This window comes from Lonchura striata, chromosome 3 (genome assembly GCF_050655825.1).
Source record: "Lonchura striata isolate lonStrDom1 chromosome 3, ASM5065582v1, whole genome shotgun sequence".
NCBI classification, from domain to species: Eukaryota; Metazoa; Chordata; class Aves; order Passeriformes; family Estrildidae; genus Lonchura; species Lonchura striata.
In genome coordinates, this window is record NC_140705.1 from 48,468,700 (window position 1) to 48,483,643 (window position 14,944).

Genomic DNA, 14,944 nt, shown 5'->3' on the forward strand with positions numbered 1-14,944 from the left:
AGGAGTTCTACAAGCAGAAACCACAAGCTCTTGCCCCAAGCCATAAAAACATCTCCCAGGCAAACACATTAGACTGCACAGATAACATCTAGCACGAGACAAGCTTAGTAATTTTTCATACCTGAAACCTTACTGTGAGGCTGGGAAGCACATCTTTGAGAGAAAACTGCATCTGGGTGGGTTTAACATTGCTTTCAATCCACTCCATGAAAGTGCCAGCAGTGCTGCTCTGATTCACTATCTGATAGTAAACGCTGAACTGCATCAATATTCCATTATCCCTTTCAGGTCTGTCCCACCTGAACTCCACAAGGACTTTACCATCACTTCCATGTAGGCTATTTTGTAACACATATATTCTAGGGTTCCTAGGGGCTGAAGGAACTGTATAAAAATAAAAATAAAATACACAGAACAAAATACTCCTGTTAAAACACAAACCCTACCCCACAACTAACGCTACAGAAGGTTATCTAAAACTTAATGGTTGTTCCTTTTTGTTTTTCATTGTTGTGAAGCTATCTGATTTTTACTTACCTAGCCAAAAGAAAGAGCAATATAAACAGGAAGAAAATGCACTCCTGCACTGAGACTGGGACATATTTATTTTGCCAAGTCCTGTATGTAACTATGGGGCTGTAAAAATTTTTACAACACAGAGCATATTCTATCCCATCTCCTATTCACTTTAAAATCTACTGCATCTTGTAAGCTTTTTCAGTGCTTCAGTCACTCAGCACTGTATTTTTGCTAGCTTAATTTTGACATGCATAAGAGCAAAACTAAATACTGAAGCAAGAGTAAAATGTGCATAACGTCATTTAAAAAATCTAAGATATTGCATGCAGCCTTTCATGTTCACTGTAATCAATTCAGTTTCTCTTTCTTGCTCATAGTCACAGGCACATGCTGGATGTATTGTGCCGCATTTTCTGTTCTGAATTCAATTACTTCAATTGTCTGCATTTATGTATGCAATTGATGATTGCCAAAGATACTCAGAAACACGTCCTTGCAACTCTGCCTGCAGCTAGCTATCTCTGAAAACTGCTCATCCTTCACCAGGATTTCACTTGCTGACATTGAGCTGCTCCCAGTACCCACTACACATGAGGAACAGGATGTAAAATTTTAGTAGTACCTCCTTCAGGGGCTCGAAGGGATACGGATGTCATTGGTGCCTTGCCCCAGTATGTGTACGGAGTGACAGTAAAATCAAAGAGTGCAAATGGCTCCAACCAATCTACTCGGTAGGATGGAACTGTCAGATTATGGGGGTGAAGGCATCCTTCACTCTCGAGAGCCTGCAAATGAAATTAAACAGAACAAAATAAAGCAAGACATTTTTTCCTGCTCAAAAGGCCTTCAGAAAATTCCCTCACCAAACTGGTCACCTAAATCAAAACACAGCTTCCTCTTCCTGTGAGTGGTCATTGTTGCACCAGCTCCTGTGGCACTGTAGTGATGGGTAGCGATGTGCCTGAAATCTACCCTTTGAATTTAAAGTAGAGCTTGCCAAATGCACTGAAGGGGGGATGAAGGCTAGATTTGACATTCAAGCAAAGCCTGTCCCACTGTCATCTCAGGGGACACTTCTTTCTCTGAGTTACTGTGAGAGGTTTTCTCATGAATTTTTGATCACTGTGATCTCTTTGCCTGGCTATTCACATCCCAGCCACTAGCCCAGAGCCACTGCTAACTGCAGTGGTGGAGAAACTGGACAACTTGCACTGTGTTCGCAATTTAGTTTGATTCTTGACCAATTTGTAAATGCCAAAGAAGAAACAAACTCCATTTCTTTTTAAAAATAAATGCATAAGCAAGTAAATGCAGTAATACATGTAGATTAGAGGGAGGGATTGCATCAATTATCCTCACTTGTAGAGCTTTTGATCCCACGCAGTAAAAGACAGTTCCCCATTCCACCTTTGTGGAGGGACTCCAAGTGATGTGGAAACTTGTGGAATTTCCTTTAATTCTGAAAGAAGACTCTGGCACTGAATCTGGAATCACTTTTGGCGTACAAGAAAAATTTCCTGTCCATAAACAGAAGAAACAATAATAATCTAAGGAATGTGAGGAATAGGTAGACTATTCAAATGTGACTTTGAATGTGAAAGTAAATCCTGTAAGCCAATATTAAATAGAACCAATAAATAATATAAACACATATTCTTTTTAGCCATATGTATACCATCAGCTTTTATAATTGCATATTATCCTGATATATTTATCAGGTTATATATATATATATATATATATATATACATATATATATACAGATATCAGGTGTATCCCGATATATTTATTAATAAGTTATTAATATATTTATTAATAGGTTTCTCTTGTCCTTATCTTTTGTCAAATGCCTATAGAATTTCAAGAATGAAGAATTTCAGGCTGACAGTGAATACCTTTATTGAGGCATTTAGATAAAGAAAATACTGTACCTGGCAAAGGTTTAAGTGATGCCTGAACAAGGGTAAAGGCTGTAAACTGTGCTGGTTGTGAGAAGGGAATGCTAAGGCTCTGATTGACTTCCTGGACTGTAATGAACTGAAGCCTATTAATCCAGAACAGACGACCACTGTAGTATTCCAGTGCACCATGAGATATTTCTGAAGTACTCCATGCTGCAAATTCCGTGATGATGGCATTACTACAACTGTGGAAACACATATGAAATTAGCAAACTGATAGCCCACATGTAGAGGAAACAGATTTATGCAATGTTTGACATATTGTTAAGTTTCTTATAATTCAAGTTCTTAATACTTATAATTCAAATTCTAAAATGCAGGAGGCAGGAAGTCAAATCAAAAATTTTTCTTTAAGCTCTGTAAAGCAGAACACTTTTCAGAATATGAGGCACTGCAGAAAGAACAAAAATACTTTCATTTCCTTTATTTCACTGGAAAACAATTATAAAATGGTTTAAAATTCTGCTGCATAGATGCAGAAAAATGAGTACTTTGAAGTCAGCCCACCTTCTCTCAGCAATTCCACTGAAACAGTGAAGTCTACCTCAGAGCATGAGATTCATTCTACTTCACTGCATCAGGAACCCAGATTTTTTGACCCTGCTAGTTTCCTTCCTTATTTACTAAGATCTATTAACATTTTTCTTCACTGGGTTTACTGGTGATTTAATCTGCATTGTATATTGTATGTCAAAACTTACAGGCCTTTTTAGGTCCCAATTTATCTTGGTAAGAGGCATCATTTTGCCATCTCAGAAATGTCTTTGAGTTTAGACACATGTCATCCAAAACAAATTTGGAAAAGCTTTGGTACACCATCAGGTCCATTAGGATGGATCACTTCTAATCTCTGTATTCTGGCATGTCAGGGACAGTGATTTATGGCTGTCACTTGGTTCATAATGGAGCTGTATGTTCCAGCTAAAACTAATCAACATATTTTGATTCTTTGAGTGTTTACCATTAATCATAGCAAGTCTATCTAAAGCCAGTCTAGAAAATTCATCTGATTCCACACAAAGCCAGCCTGCAACATTATGGGCACATATAAATACAGATGCTGCTCAATTAAGTTTAAACAGTTTAATCTGATGCTTGGAAAAAAATTAATATAATCCCATTCTCCATATGGAAGGGAGCAAAAACGCAGTTTCACAAACTCCTATGCATTATACACTTTGCACTTAGAGAAAAAACACCGTTTTTTCTCAAGGCTTTAGTATATGATCAAGCTAATCCATAAACATTGTTTGTTATGTTTTGTCTTATTGAACTTTGCCTTTCTGGAGTTATGCAGCCATTTCACGTTCAGGATGATCAAGAGGAAAGCAAGCTGAGTACTGTTTGCTCAGGTGAGAAAGTGGTGTCAGTTCAAGTCCTGAGATTCATGAAAGATGAGCCAGTTACAGAGCTCCAGGCACTTGGAAACTGTCAAGTGTTGTAAATGCCAAGATAAAATAAACAATAAGCAGCAATTATTTCCTAAAGCTAAGTCTAAAAATCGATGAGCATGACCTCAGTTCAGCTGAGGTTCCATACCTTGTTTCTCCCACTGTAAAATTGTGTTACCAACCACCACAACATGTAGTTTGCCATCAGCTAGACATGATCATTAGCCCTTCTTTTTGTTTATTGTTAAATTAGTAAATATTGTTTCCAGCACTGGACAACATTTTTTTCTTAAAGAGTATGAAAAAATCTAGGAAATACAGACTTTCTTATTTCTGCTATACATTTACTTACCCTTCTTTGCAGAGAGAAGCTCTGTATAGGTTTAGACATAGACTATCTTGCACAAGCCAGTAAAGAAAACCATAGGTGAGATCCAAAGTTACACCAACCACCTAAGTAAAAACAGTCCAGATAGCAATTTGAACATGTCTTCACTTCTGAGATAAGCACCCTTAGGCATAACAGTTGTCTAGACAACATCATGAGTAGCTCTTTAATGGCAAAAATAGCATTACTACCATGAATGTTTATTCTAACACAAAAAGAGATAGCACTAGAAAATAATCAGGTCCTTGGTGAACAACTATTTATAGCAGCTGATGATTTTCTAGATAACATTTTTCAACACCTGTCACAGTGTTCATCCCTGGAGTGTCTGAGTACCTCAAATATGATGGCAATAGCATTTCAAGTGCTTAGTGGAAATACCTATCAAAATCTCCAAAATACCTCTGGTATTTTAACATTCTTTGTCTGAAACAGGTGGGTGACATCGAGTCTGAAAGTCAGAATCACCTTTTGAAAAAAGTATTTCAGGTCCTTTGTCTTCGCCTTCCAGCTTTGATTTAATACATAAACAGTTAAAATGTTGCATTACTTATGGAAAATATATGCAAAAATTTAATTCATTTATTTGATTAGGCAGGAAATTTGAATATTTAAATTTCTGTAAATAATTTATTATTAAATAAAGCACGGGAGGAAATTAAACAATCTTCCTGTTCATTGCTTCAGTGTTTCATCTTCCTTTAAGGGAGGTGAAAGATTTGTTGTCTCTTTTTAATAGGATCTAATATTCAAAATAGATTTTTCTTGTTTCTGCAGTAAACAACAGATTCAATACCATATGCAACAGTAATAAAAATCAGACATTTAATAATCTGTTCTGTGAATAAAAAAGAATTTGCTTCCATAAGTTAGTCTGCTAAATGTTATCAAGTTTAGTCTATTTTATATCATTAGCACAGCTAACAAGTTGTTTGGGGCCTCTCTGAACATGTTTTCCAGCAGCTCTCAAACTTCTCATGCAAACACTAGTCATAACTATTCTCTTATAAGCTTAAATTTCCATTATGTATGTAAGTGGAACAGCCTTTTTCCCCCTAACTCTTCATTAATAAACTGCAGAAGATGATGACAGGAAAGCAAATGCTATATCACTTAGTTGTCTGTTGCTCCTTATGCAATCACATTCTTGACATATTTCTGTTGACATTGTATGTCAGAAAATCAAGGTTTGAATGATTGCTCCTGTAGGTTGTCCTGTTAAAAATATCTCACAGCATGTATGTGCCCAAGTGTATATTTAGTCAGCGTGCTATATTTTATCCCATTTACCTATTCTCCCTCCCATGCTCAACACCAAAAGACATCTTCCTGAATTTATGTTGCTTTTTTGAACATTTCGGTCCTTCTTCCTTGCCCCATTTTTTTTTCTGCAAATATTACATTTTCCTATAGATGTGTCCATCTTCTTTATCCTGACCCCTGTATCATCATTATTAAAAGAAAAATAAATATTTGTACTATTCATTTTCAGGAGTTAGGCATTAGTTTAACACCTCTCTTCTCTGATGCTTCAAAAACAGGCCAGCACTTCCCAGCTCATGAGAGGTACTAGTCTCTGGGCACGACATGTATTTGTGATGGTGTAATGTAACTGAACATCATGAGAAGCAGGATAAACTTAGTTATTTGAAATACCCTTTGACTAAAAAAATTGAAACCACACCTAAAGGATCCTGGCCTCACTTCCATATAATGCACTGTGTTGCTCCCTTATAAAACTACTTTTGTTCTAGCCACACTGTACAGTGTAAACAACTTACTAAGAGCTTCGGAAATTCTATGCCAGATCCTAAGTTGGAATAAATCAGAGCAGGTCTGCTCAAATCAATCAAGCTCTGCCAATACACCCCAACTGAGCTAAACAACTGATCAGAAAATAAAAGGATTTTATTCCTAAATCCTTTTATTGCCATAAAAGGATTTCGTTCCTGCCAAAAAAATTAGACTTTCAAAGCTCTGCCTTTATATTTGCCATTTTACAGTAAGTTCTTCTATTCCTATTCCTAGCATTCAGATTTCAAGCTAAAAGGAAGTACAGCTACAAACTGCTGAAGATCCAGCTGAACAGCAATTCAGTATTATTAAAAACAGATGGTGAATACCAGTAAGAACCTCTTACATGGAGAACATGCTTTGACTATTGGATAACAGCAATAAACTATTACATCTGTGTTTTAATACTGAAGTAAGACATGCTCTTTTCAGGTAAAGGACTTCATTGTGCAAGGAAGATACATATTACATATTGTGCAAGCATATATTTGCCTCTTGATATTTAGACAATAACAACAAGCTCAACAATTCCACTATTAAAGAATGTTGTACTGTCTTTTTTTTTTTTTTTTCTGATAGTTTTATTCTGAGATTTATTTTCATAAAGAAACACCTGTCAGCTACAACTGGTCACTCCTTAATCTAGACATTTGTAGCTGGCTTTTTGCCTCAGTGCATCACAGCAGGAGGCTGAGTTCAGAAGTCAGTGCATAGATTAGGGCAGCAGAGAAGCAGGAGAGATGTTTGCTTGTAGGAGGTGTGAATAAGTGAATGGTTGAAGGCTGGTATCACTGACATAGAGAAAGGTGCAGAAAAAAAAAAAAATGACAGGACCAGACAAGCAGTCCTGCTGCTGCCAAGGTTCTTGAAAGCAGGAACGAGAAATTTGAGGTTAGCATGAGGCAATCCAGAGAAGCAAGTAGAGAATCAAAAGAGAAGGGCAACAAAGTTGAGGTTTGCCACCTAGAATAAACTGGAACATGTTGGTCCTTTGCCACAGATCAACCAGAAGATATGTCCAAGTGTGCCGCTGAGCTTGGACAAAATATATATTTCCATGGAGGCAGTCCACACCAGCCAGCTTCTACAGAGACATAGCGAGGCTAGTACTGGTAGATTGGTCCTTTGCAGCACAGACCTTTCTCTCATGCACAAACATTTTACAGTTCTTCTGTATGCAAGATTACAAGTATATTAGGTGGAGCACCAGAATCTGCCTTCCCTTCTTCCCAAGCCCTCATGAAAGTTAAACACCTGTGAGATTAGCTGGCCTTTTGGATTATTAATTCCCTTTCATGGACTAAACCAGGCCTAACTTTTTTTATAATCAGAGAAACACCAAATTTTTTCTTTCGGGACCAGAAAGTCAGGTGTTCTGGGGAATGATACAAAGCTAACTAAGTGAGATAGGTCTCTAAAACTGAAAAGGATCTCAAATGGACAACCTGGCTTCAGGTTAAATAGGAGTAAATGTGTAGGACAGGTGGAAGGAAGGAAGGAAGGAAGGATACTAAGGCCATGACAAATCTTTTCATAAGGAGAATACTCAGAGTTCTTCCATTGTATAGGCAACACTAAATTCCACCTACCAAGAATGAGGTCAAATCTCACATGGTGGCAGAGGTAGGATGGATTTGGAGAAGATCAGAGTGATCTATGAGGAGTCAGCAGTGAACCAAGTTTTTAAGAGATTTGATAGGACATCAGAGAGGAGTGAATGTTGAAGAAAGGCAGTGGAGAGTTCAGCAGAGATATGAAGATTGTCTGTGCAGGCCTCGAAGCATAACAAATTGTCTCCAGGTAGGAAAAGGGAGCTAATGCACTCCCACATACTAAAGTATTTTTGGTGATCTATTGGTGGAAATAGCATCTGTATTTTCCCTCTCCTTTCTTCTTCTGCATGGGACCCATTCTCCACCCTGATACAACTAAAACAACAATGTTCCATCCCTTTTTTTCCCCCCTGTGCTGCCCAGTGACTTTACTCACTCTTGCAAGAAGCCCCCTTCTCCCTGAGGAGCTGCTCTGCTCAGCACCAGCCTCTTCACAGACCTCTGGAACCCCCCGTCAGCTTTGCACTCTTGCTTTGCTCTCTGGGGCAAAGCAAGAGTGACCAAGCTGGGGCCAGGCCTGTGTCTTACTTGGGCAAGGGATAGAGAGGATGGGGAAGGGAAGGGGTGGACTGGGGAAGGAGAGCCTTGACAATCCTCAGGGTGTTGAACTTGCTGCTCCTGCCTCCACATGAGGGATAGGATCAGGCAGGATGGAGACTGCTGGTGGCAGAAGTGGCACCTTCACCAACACTGTGGCAGCAAAAGCAGCAGCAAGCTGTGCCAGGCTGCAGCAGGACCAGACACCATTCCCCTCTCTCATCACCCTGGCTAAAGCCTGTTTCTGTAACTGCACTTCTGCAACCTCAAATGCAGCCCTGGCAAGTGCTAATCCTCAAAACTGGCCCTGTCAGGTCCTGTAAGCTGGGGAACATCACAAAAGAGGCAGGATGCTATGAAGCTCTGGATCCATATTTTGACGTGAAAGTCAGAAGTGGCGATTAGACTTAAATAATTTGGGAAAAAAAGAACCTTTCCCAAGTGGGAAGGAGCAGCATTACAACCACAATTTTGACAGCTATGAACACTGACTATATTCAAAAGATCTAAATACTAAAACACATACCATCCCTCCACCCCATCTCTCGCAGAAAGAAAGAAAAGTAAAAATCAGTCACCTGTTTACCAGAAAACTGCAGCTGCTCTTGTAACATGAGATACTCCTCTCCATTCAGTCTTGTGCTCTCCACTGAATACATCGTGGCCCAGTACAAATAGCCATTTATTGAATCCACAACTAGATCCTTCACTGGGAACACAACATGAGCTACAACATCTATATGGCCTCCCCACAGTGATTTTCTGTAGATCTAGGGACAAAATAATTTACTTTAGCATCACATCTAAATCATCAGCTATGATCAGTTGAGTGTACATCAGTGACTTTTCCACAGCTGTTTATCAAAATGCTGTGCAATCCTTCAGCTTTCAAAGCCTAAACCTTTTGCATTCGAAGTAAAAGGATGAAGAATAACTCAAAATTATTAGTTAATTTTTGCCAGAAAATAACAAAAGAAAAAAGCTGAAATAGCTTTTTCCCTTCGCTTTCCCAGTTTTGGCAGCCTTCTGTCTGACAGAACTTCTCACCCACTTCATATTCACTATTCACAAGTGAAAATGAGGGTGCAAGGCAGTGTGAAATCTGGCCTCCTAGCTCCAGTTTTTAAAACAGCTTCTGACTTTGCACTTACAAGAAATGAAAGGCATAATTTGACAGCACTGCATAAATTAGCACTACAATTTTGAAGTCAGATACCTTTTAAATAATTCACATGTCAGTGTTCCTGATATGAGAGTGTACAAAGTGCAATTGTAATTATTTTTTAACTGCAGTGATCTGCAAAATATCACAGAGCAGAGGTCAACCTTGAAAATCTCTGTGTAAACAAATAGTGCCAAATTTGATTAAAATAAAGTCCATCTACTTCTTGGCTGAGATCAACAGGGCAGCCTCCATTTTCACTATCTTCATTTATTTTCACAATGTTGAATCCAACAAAACTGTTGATAACATGTTTGATTTGCCTCTTTTGCACCTGGTGAATTCAGTATTCTGCATTAGTGAATGTTAGTGAATATTTTATGTCAAACTTTTGTATAACTGTGGAAAATCACTTCAGGAAAGAAAGACCTCCTTGTTTTACACTATAATAGCAAAGGTCCAAATCTATCTCAGGTTGCAAGAAGTAGGGATTATTTTCCCAAATACTGCCTTACAAGTCTTTATTGTTGACTTAAGGGATTTTTTTCTTTTAAGAAATGAAGCTATACCTACCGTATTTGCTTTGCCAGCCCAATACAAGCATTGACCCAACCAGTCAAAGGCCAACATCCTTGCATTTCTGACGTCAGATACATAAGTGTTCTCATTGATACCCTTTCTTTTGTTCAATGTCCAGGTCTGAACTTCCCCCATGGAATTAATCCAATAAAGAGTGTTATTATACCAATCGAGGTCTTGAAGAAAGAAGAAAGATGTTAAGCATTACACAAAACATTGTTTTTAAGAATAAAAAACATTCAGGCACTTCAGCTTTTTAAAAACTAATACAAATGCACAGTTAGGCTCAGCTATGTGAAGATAGATGCTTCATTATAGGAAATAATGTACATGTATTGTACATATATAGCCTGATTATTATAAATGTATGACATATATTGGGATGCTGGGGACAGATTTATTTAGTTCAGATGGTTGATTTTAGCTTTGCTGTAACTGTGGTAATGTCAGAAGGGTTTCACCAAGGATTAATTTGACTCATAAAATAGAAGAAAGGGGATGAACCCAAAGGGTTGGCTCAGTGAAGCTGCTGTACTGCACTGCATGCCTTTCAAGTCTAGAGAACTCTTATCTTTCAGTGCTGTTGGTGAAATTTATGGAGAGCTAACAAATGCCAAAAAAGTCTGTAGCTGCAGCATGCAATTTGTTTAATATGTACCTGAAACATTTCTTATATGAGGATAGAGGAGTTCTCCTTGCCTGTAGCTATCCAGTCGCTGCTTCCAGAGACCCTCAGGCCCTACAGCCAATATATATGGTTCTTCTTCAGCTACAAAGGAAGAAAACTGCAGTTGTGCATACCAACAAGCAATTTATGTATAATATTTGTATTTCAACAGCAGAAGTTCCTGTTTCTGGAAAGTTAAAAAAGCACCTTTAAAACTGTCCCTGCCCTAAGGAATAAAGGACAAAGAAGAAATGCATGAAAATATCATAATTTTAGAAATGCAGAGATTCAGGGCAGCTTCAGATCCAGAACAACAAAGCAATTTGGAATCCTATTAGATGCTGAAAAAACACTGTGGGTTTGGACCTGTCCTTACCAAAGTCAGGTAAAAGTCCTTACCAAAGTCAGGTAAAAGTCACCCTTAAGCCAGTCCAGCACCTTAAACTCAAAGCTATTTTCCCCTTGGACTTAGGTTAATTTGGGTGAACAAGGCTTCAAAAAACATTCCAAAGAATGGAAATCTCAGACATTTTGCACACATCAATTTCCCCTGATTATCTATGCTCAAATCAAGGATTTTCAGCATTTGGTGAGCTGCACTTTTCCAAGAACTGTCTTTGACCCTCAGGGCATTGCACAAACCACTTCATCATAGAAAGTTCTTTACAGAGCAATGAAAAGGGATAACACCTCTTTTACTGTATCAAAAAATATTTTTGATAGAGTATTTGCATTAGAAAAAAAGTACTAATGTTAATGCATTTTTTAATATTTAATATTATTCTTCTAGTTTGAAAATCTTACTACTTTAAATAAAAGCAAATTTACTTATCCTGTATTCTTTAATATTGCTAAGAGAAACCTTTTTGTGCCCCTTATTTTGCAGTCTTTTCCCAAACTGTGTGCCTCACTAGGTGGAAAGATTTATACACAATTAGTTCTCAATTTTTCCTGTGTGACAAAGCAATTCTCACCTTCTTCTAAAGTTGTACCTCTAAATGACTCTGACCATGGCCCTGCACCAGCAGGAGACACAGCTCTGACTGACACCTCATATGCTGTGAAGCTGGCCAGCCACTTCACTATAAGCCTTGTGTTACTAATATTTGAGACAACCCAGTCCTCCTCAAATGGGTGATGAGATGACACTTGCACATCGTAGGTCCAGTTCTGCCAAGCAGATAAACCTGTGTGAAGCAAATAATCACGTTAGCAAAGAGTTAATGGTTGTAACTGGGGATATACATCCTTTGAGAAAGATGTATATTGAAGACTCCTTTCAAAAATGCCAATAGCAGTGGAATTAGGAAAGGGATACATTAAAAATTTATACTCATCCCCTCTGGCCCATGCTTCAATCCTCCATGAAGAAGAATATTAGAGCAAAAATTTTCCCTGGCCAGGTGATTTTCTGCTATTCAAAACACATGCACAGAGGGTAAAAACCATAGCATAGTCACTGATCAAAAGCCATTACATCTCTGCCATGCATTTTTTATGTGATACCAATACCCAGCATTACTGCTTCTCTATAACATACTTAAGATTAAGCTTTGCTTAAAATCCTTGCAGGAGGCATATGAGTTACCAACACAAACTTGTGTTAATGTAGACAATTTATCTCTTTTACTGGCAAATTATGGACTAAATTTTTGAAACAGAGATAATTCCATAACTTCTGCCAGAATCTGCTATTGAAGTCACTAAAGCCCAAACCAAGAAAAGGAAAAGCAGAAAGTTACTTCTCTAGAAAGAAAAGAAGTGGGCCTTCAGGGAGAATAATTGAACTTACTGGTTCCAATGCTGTGTTCAGGTGGTCTCCAGCTGATCACGGCTTGGTCCGACCCAAATAGAGCCGTGACAAGACGAGGAACAGTTGGTAAAGGAAAAGGCTGAGTTGATGGCCCATAGAAAACCAAGTTGCCAATGCCAAAGTACTCTGGGTACTCCAAATTGCAGTCCACAATGTATTCATTGAAGCTAGAACTTCCCACTGGAGAGACCTCCTCATGGAAAACTGCCGAGCCATCTGTGACTGTGAATGTGTTATCCTTATAAACAAAGCTCTCCATGTCATTAAATGGCACGTGTGATCGCAGCGTGTGAAACTCGGAGCCATCAAGAAAACCTGACACAAAGGCCTGTTCTGTTTTGTTGAAAAAAATGAGTCTCTTAGATTGGAAGTCGATTGTGAAGGTTCTCAGAGCATTGGATCTCACCACCAGTGAAGATGCAGAGGCAGTGCCAGGAAGGAGTGGAAGGTTTGCTCTGTATATGCCGTCCTCCAGGAGACAGAAGATATAACTGGCAAAACGAACCCAAATAAATACAGTGCAAGAAGTCTGTAGAGCCACAAATATTTTAGCAGCTAAGACATGTGCCTGTCTTTATGCACAATAGAAGAATGCCTTTGGCATTATTAATATATATATGCTGGAAAAGTAGACACATCAGTTTTTACTTCCTGGGAATTTGCATAGCAGATTATTGTAGAATATTCTTCTATAATACCTTAAATGCTAAGCATGAACATTTAAAATTCATAGAGCTTCATATTCATAAAGGCATGAAATTTCTGAAACTCAAATTTCTGTATTGGAAAAGCTTTAGCTCTTCTGCTAATGCCCTAAAGAAGAAAATGTATGAAACAATGCTGCATGGCACCTCTCTTGCTCCAATTGCTTGTTATTTGTTGCCAATTGCACTTTTGTTTTGTTAACTTAAGTCCTTGAAACAGGAACCTAGATGACTAATGAAGTGGAGAAAATTAGAGAGGAGCTTTAAGCTTTATAGCACCTTTGGCACCAAGTGCTCAAAGGAGTTCACTTACCCATTATAGGGATCAGCTATAACCTTCCTAGGGGACATCACGTAAAGAGGAGTGATGTCTTCAGCTACCGTGCAGTTCTCTAAGTGGCAGACATGTATCTGGGGAATGAGAAGAAAAACGGGTGATGCATTCATAGGGTGCTTGCTAATGACTGGAGAAGCTGACCTGAGATTCCTTCAGGGGATCAAGAGAGTGAAATATCTCTCTCACAGTCCTAGGTCCTTCTGGGCTCCTGAGTGTTCAGTCAGCCAAGTATAACCCTTGTACACAAAGCCATGACAGCTTACCCTGAAGCTGTCAGTCATACCTCTAAGCTGGAGGGAAAATTGTATATCCAACTGCCTATACTCAGTTTGGAGGGTATAGGCAAACTGTACTTTGAAAATGATCTGGCAGGGAAGGGAAGTGCTTTTCTGATCCTGGAAGCAATACATTGGAATTCAGACATCTCTGCCATCAGTCTGTTCATCTACAGCTCATTTTTATCTTTTCATCACTACTGCTTTTCCTGCTCCCTGTTCCCTGTGCAGTAAGCAAAAGATCAAACATGGTAAGAGGATTAAAAAAATAAAAATTCCCTACTAACCATTATGGGCAGGTTTCTAGTCCTTTGTACATTAGAGGATTACATGGGTACATGCAAAGTCTGACCATTAGTGTAACTGATGTTTTATGAGTAGGAAAAGCAGTGCAGGGTTAATCTCCATTTTTACTTCAAACTTAAGCAGCTGTAACCTGAGCTGTTGCTATTGTATGAAATACTTAATATATTTTGCCAATTATGACAGACAGTAAAATCACTGTCTAGTTATCTGACCACCTTCCTGAGGCAGAGTAGGAAATGAGCAGAGTAGGAAATGAACAGAGTAGATGGGTAACCAAGAGAAATAGTGTGCCAATACTGGATATGAGGAGGGTTTGAAGTCAGTTTCAAAAACAAATTAAAACCAAAACACTTATGTCCTAAGGAGAAAAATAAGGCAAGGAGCCAGAGTTCTACATAGGGTGTTTACTTTAAATGTGACCTGATAGTCACATTTTTTTAAATTACTAAATATGTGAATATTATTGTTATATTAAAATATTTTTGTAATTATATTTTGTGCATACATATCTATACATAAATCATATTTTTATGTGTAAAATTAATCATGTAATGATTCAAATTAAGCAATAAATTAATTAAGTGCTAGAGCATTACCTTTTGATTCATGACAAAGTATATCCTCTGGTAAAGCCAGTCTACTGAGATGGACAAAATATTACCCCAGCCAGCATAAAAGAGCATTAGGTCAGATACATCGGACATATTTGCAATGCTTTTCACCCAGATAGAATTCCCTTCAGAAAAATAGACAACTTCCTGATAAATATTCACAGAAATACCTAAAAATAGAAAGATATGTGCACACAGATAATATAAGTTTCCATTTCTCAGTTTGTTTTGATTCTTGCCTTAAAAATAGGTATTTTTCAGTCTGCAATCCACCATTATCATCATCA

The 14,944-nt window shown here is 38.1% G+C and overlaps 1 protein-coding gene across 3 annotated transcripts in view; it reads right to left on the reverse strand.

Moving 5' to 3' along the window:
• ROS1 (ROS proto-oncogene 1, receptor tyrosine kinase) overlaps positions 1-14,944 on the reverse strand; it is a 69,839-nt gene that overhangs the window by 40,905 nt on the left and 13,990 nt on the right. For all 3 annotated transcript variants that reach the window (XR_014953726.1, XM_085575067.1, XM_085575066.1), the window contains exons 11-22: positions 14,643-14,827; positions 13,442-13,539; positions 12,404-12,915; positions 11,586-11,798; positions 10,603-10,713; positions 9,939-10,120; positions 8,782-8,973; positions 4,224-4,324; positions 2,451-2,665; positions 1,879-2,036; positions 1,142-1,304; positions 122-384 (exon numbers count right to left, since the gene is read on the reverse strand). Coding sequence is in view for 2 of the 3 variants with exons in the window: in XM_085575067.1 (XP_085431193.1) it covers positions 122-384; positions 1,142-1,304; positions 1,879-2,036; positions 2,451-2,665; positions 4,224-4,324; positions 8,782-8,973; positions 9,939-10,120; positions 10,603-10,713; positions 11,586-11,798; positions 12,404-12,915; positions 13,442-13,539; positions 14,643-14,827 (2,393 nt within the window). In the remaining variant the exon portion in view is untranslated. The remainder of the gene's footprint in view (positions 1-121; positions 385-1,141; positions 1,305-1,878; positions 2,037-2,450; positions 2,666-4,223; positions 4,325-8,781; positions 8,974-9,938; positions 10,121-10,602; positions 10,714-11,585; positions 11,799-12,403; positions 12,916-13,441; positions 13,540-14,642; positions 14,828-14,944) is intronic.